The 3111-nt window shown below is 42.1% G+C and overlaps 1 protein-coding gene across 12 annotated transcripts in view; it reads left to right on the plus strand.

The window, feature by feature from the left end:
- itsn2a (intersectin 2a) overlaps window positions 1-3111 on the plus strand; it is a 36866-nt gene that overhangs the window by 22759 nt on the left and 10996 nt on the right. For all 12 annotated transcript variants that reach the window (XR_004336115.1, XM_032542487.1, XM_032542489.1 and 9 more), the window contains 4 exons: window positions 407-549; window positions 667-1060; window positions 1717-1889; window positions 2096-2156. Coding sequence is in view for 11 of the 12 variants with exons in the window: in XM_032542487.1 (XP_032398378.1) it covers window positions 407-549; window positions 667-1060; window positions 1717-1889; window positions 2096-2156 (771 nt within the window). In the remaining variant the exon portion in view is untranslated. The remainder of the gene's footprint in view (window positions 1-406; window positions 550-666; window positions 1061-1716; window positions 1890-2095; window positions 2157-3111) is intronic.

Consider the following 3111-nt stretch of genomic DNA (forward strand, 5'->3'; position numbering starts at 1 on the left):
CACACACACACACACACACACACACACACACACACACACACACACACACAGAATGCTTAACCTGCAGGATATCCCTGTCCCCATCTTACACACATCTGCATGTTTCTGTGAATTGCTGCCAGTTTGTGGACTTTTTTACATCAGTTTTGCATGTTTGGAAATGATTGTACTTGTGCTTTTGCACCAAACAGGTGTAGTTTGTGGAAATAAGTTTTACAACACGTGATATAGAGTACTGTACATCCTCTACATGGTTTGATTTATGGTTGGAGCAGAATGAAAGCTTGCATATAGTTGTGTTGTACTTTGCGGCTGATCATAACCCCGTCTCTGCATTCTTAAACTGGTTGATGTGTGTGTCTTTTATGCTTTTCTAATGCATCGTGCATTCTGTTGTCTGCATCAGGAGCTGAGGGAGAAGCAGGTGAGACAGCAGGCGGTCCTGGACGACCTGCACAGAGTCAAAGAGGAGAAACTCAGGGAGCTGCGGAGGCGCAAGGAGGAGGAAATGGAGAGGAGAAGGAGGGAGGAAGAAGAAGAGGCAGCCAGGTGAGTGTGAGGGAACATGGGGCTGCAAATTACTCATGCTTGACGTAAATCTGCTTTTTGATGACCTTCATTTCCAATAAAACACATTTTCTGTGTCTGGCTTTTTACTTCCCACAGACAGGCGAAGCTTGAGCAAGAGAGAAAAGAGCAGGAGAAGAGAGAGAAGGAGGAAGAGGAGGCGCGTCAAAGGAGGCTCCTGGAGGAGCAGAGGGCCAGACAGAGGGAGGAGGAGGAGAGGGAGGCACAGGCTCGCCTCCGAACAGCCCAGGAGAAAGCACAGGAAGAAGAGAGAAGAAGGATAGAGGAGGAGAAGAGGAGGAGGGAGGAGATTGAAGAAAGGAAACAGAAAGAGGAGGAGGAGAGGAAGACCAAAGAAGAGCAGGAAAGAGGAGGACAGCAGCCGGTGTTGGTGGCTCAGCGATCCTCCAAGCTGACCACGTATAGAGCTCTGTACTCGTTTGTTGCCCGAAACGCGGATGAACTGAGTATAGATGCAAGCGGCCTCATAGAGGTACAAGACACACACTCATAATGTAAACACACACTACACATATTGACACGTTTACCATTAGATGCATAAACCTGTATCAGCATTTCAAAATCCACAAAAATCTAAAGTTTTTTTTAAATGTACCTCTTCTTTTTTGAGAAAATGTAGTTTTTTATAAGTGGGTCAAAATGTCCTGTATGCATTTACAACTACAAATAATAGGAATTGTTTATAATAATTAGTTTCTGTCAGGGACTGACATCTCAGCAGCCATTAGCATCATCAACTTTCCCTTTGATAAGTAGACTACATGTAAGAAGAAAAAAAATATGACTAAATAACAGGCGTCTAACGTAACATTTACATGTTTCCTATTGTGTAAAACATGACCTGCTTCTATAATCGCATTAGCCTTCTTTATAGCTAGCTAGCACACATGCAAGCTAATTAGCCAATGTTACTGTAGATATTGCATTTTTAGCCATTAGATGTTGAGTTTTACCGTAATATTTGTTAGTTTGTAATAAAGGACAGTGAAACAAGCAATTGGTGTGTGATAGGTGTCCAAACCATAGGTCTAAACATAATTAATTTAATATGATTGGTGGATCATAGGAATTGCAGTTGGGAAACAACATGTTTGTCATCATCACCGTGTTGTGTTTTTCATGATGCAGGTGGACGAGAAGACTGTCGGTGAGCCTGGCTGGTTGTGCGGGAGTTACCGTGGAAAAAGGGGCTGGTTCCCCCAGAGTTACGCAGAGAAATGTCCTTACACCTCTACTACTGAGACAACCCCTTCTTCACCTGGAATATTATCCCGTCCGCTGCCATTACCACTTAACACAGGGTAACATAGAGAAAGAAACAGGATGCGACAGACATTTTCTATCAGTTCCCCTACACTAAAGATAGTACAGTGTTGTACTTGTGTGCTGTCTGCTACTCTTTAACAGTCACCTTGGGCATTGCAATTCATGCCACAGCACTGTCGGGTTGTTTTTATTCTTGTGTTGGCTCCTTCCCTTATGGTTTTGTCCCTCCTGTTTAACCCAGAGTCCCAGTTGGGGAGGTAGCGTGTGACAGCACTGTTCCTGCCCAATCAGACGCTTCACAGGTAAAGCTCGACTTATGTTTACTTTTAACTCCAGGCATGTGGTGAAATGGGTCAAACTGACCTAATGGACAAATACACATTTTGGTGGCCTACTTCAGATGCAAATTAAAACCTTGTTTTTGCTGGGTCAATTTAGAGATTAGCAGTCATTTTCTGGATGGAGTAGTTTGTAGGCCTGTATCATAATATCTTTTGAAAGGTTTTTTAGAGCACTTGTCATGAGCTTTCGGATTATTTGAGGCATCCCTGTCCGGCCAGTTCATTAAGGTTCTATAATTAATATTTTCCTATTAACAATGTATCTTATGACTATGTGAAAAATTAACTGAGTCACTTGTAATGACTAACATATAGAGAATTATCATTCGATCCTACAGTGCCCCTTAGCTCTACATAGCTTTTTAGCTTCTTTTAGCTCATTGTTTGGGTTTTCCAACTCGCTACTTTACTGTTTTGGTTCAGTCTCACCGCTCTCATCAACATCATTACAAGCTATAATATACTTAGAGTCAAAGATACCAAGTAGGCACTGAACATAGTGGAGCATTTAGCAGCTAAAGATACATCCTTTTCCCTCAGGAGTTGGTGGCAACCAAAACAGAGCTAAAAGGAGAGTGAATATTGGACTTATATATGACTCTGAATGAATGCTAATGTTGTTTCTCTGTATCTGTTGGATGTGTAAATAAGCAACTGTTTGCTAATAGGTTTTAATGTCAACTTTGTACGGTGATTATATGTCAATGTTGTGTTTACAGCTTGTTGCACTGCCAAAACACATTTCATGCAGGTTTAAATATAGTTCAAATGTTACCTTGTACTTTGCTAGGTTTCCTGTTGGTGTAATGATGTCGGCCTTCACTGTATATCTGAGCTATAAACAGGCTTTGGCAGGCAACTAACTAGGTCTCGCTGGGGTACTCACATGCACACACACACACACACACACACACAC

This window comes from Etheostoma spectabile, chromosome 18, assembly GCF_008692095.1.
Source record: "Etheostoma spectabile isolate EspeVRDwgs_2016 chromosome 18, UIUC_Espe_1.0, whole genome shotgun sequence".
Lineage (NCBI taxonomy): Eukaryota > Metazoa > Chordata > Actinopteri > Perciformes > Percidae > Etheostoma > Etheostoma spectabile.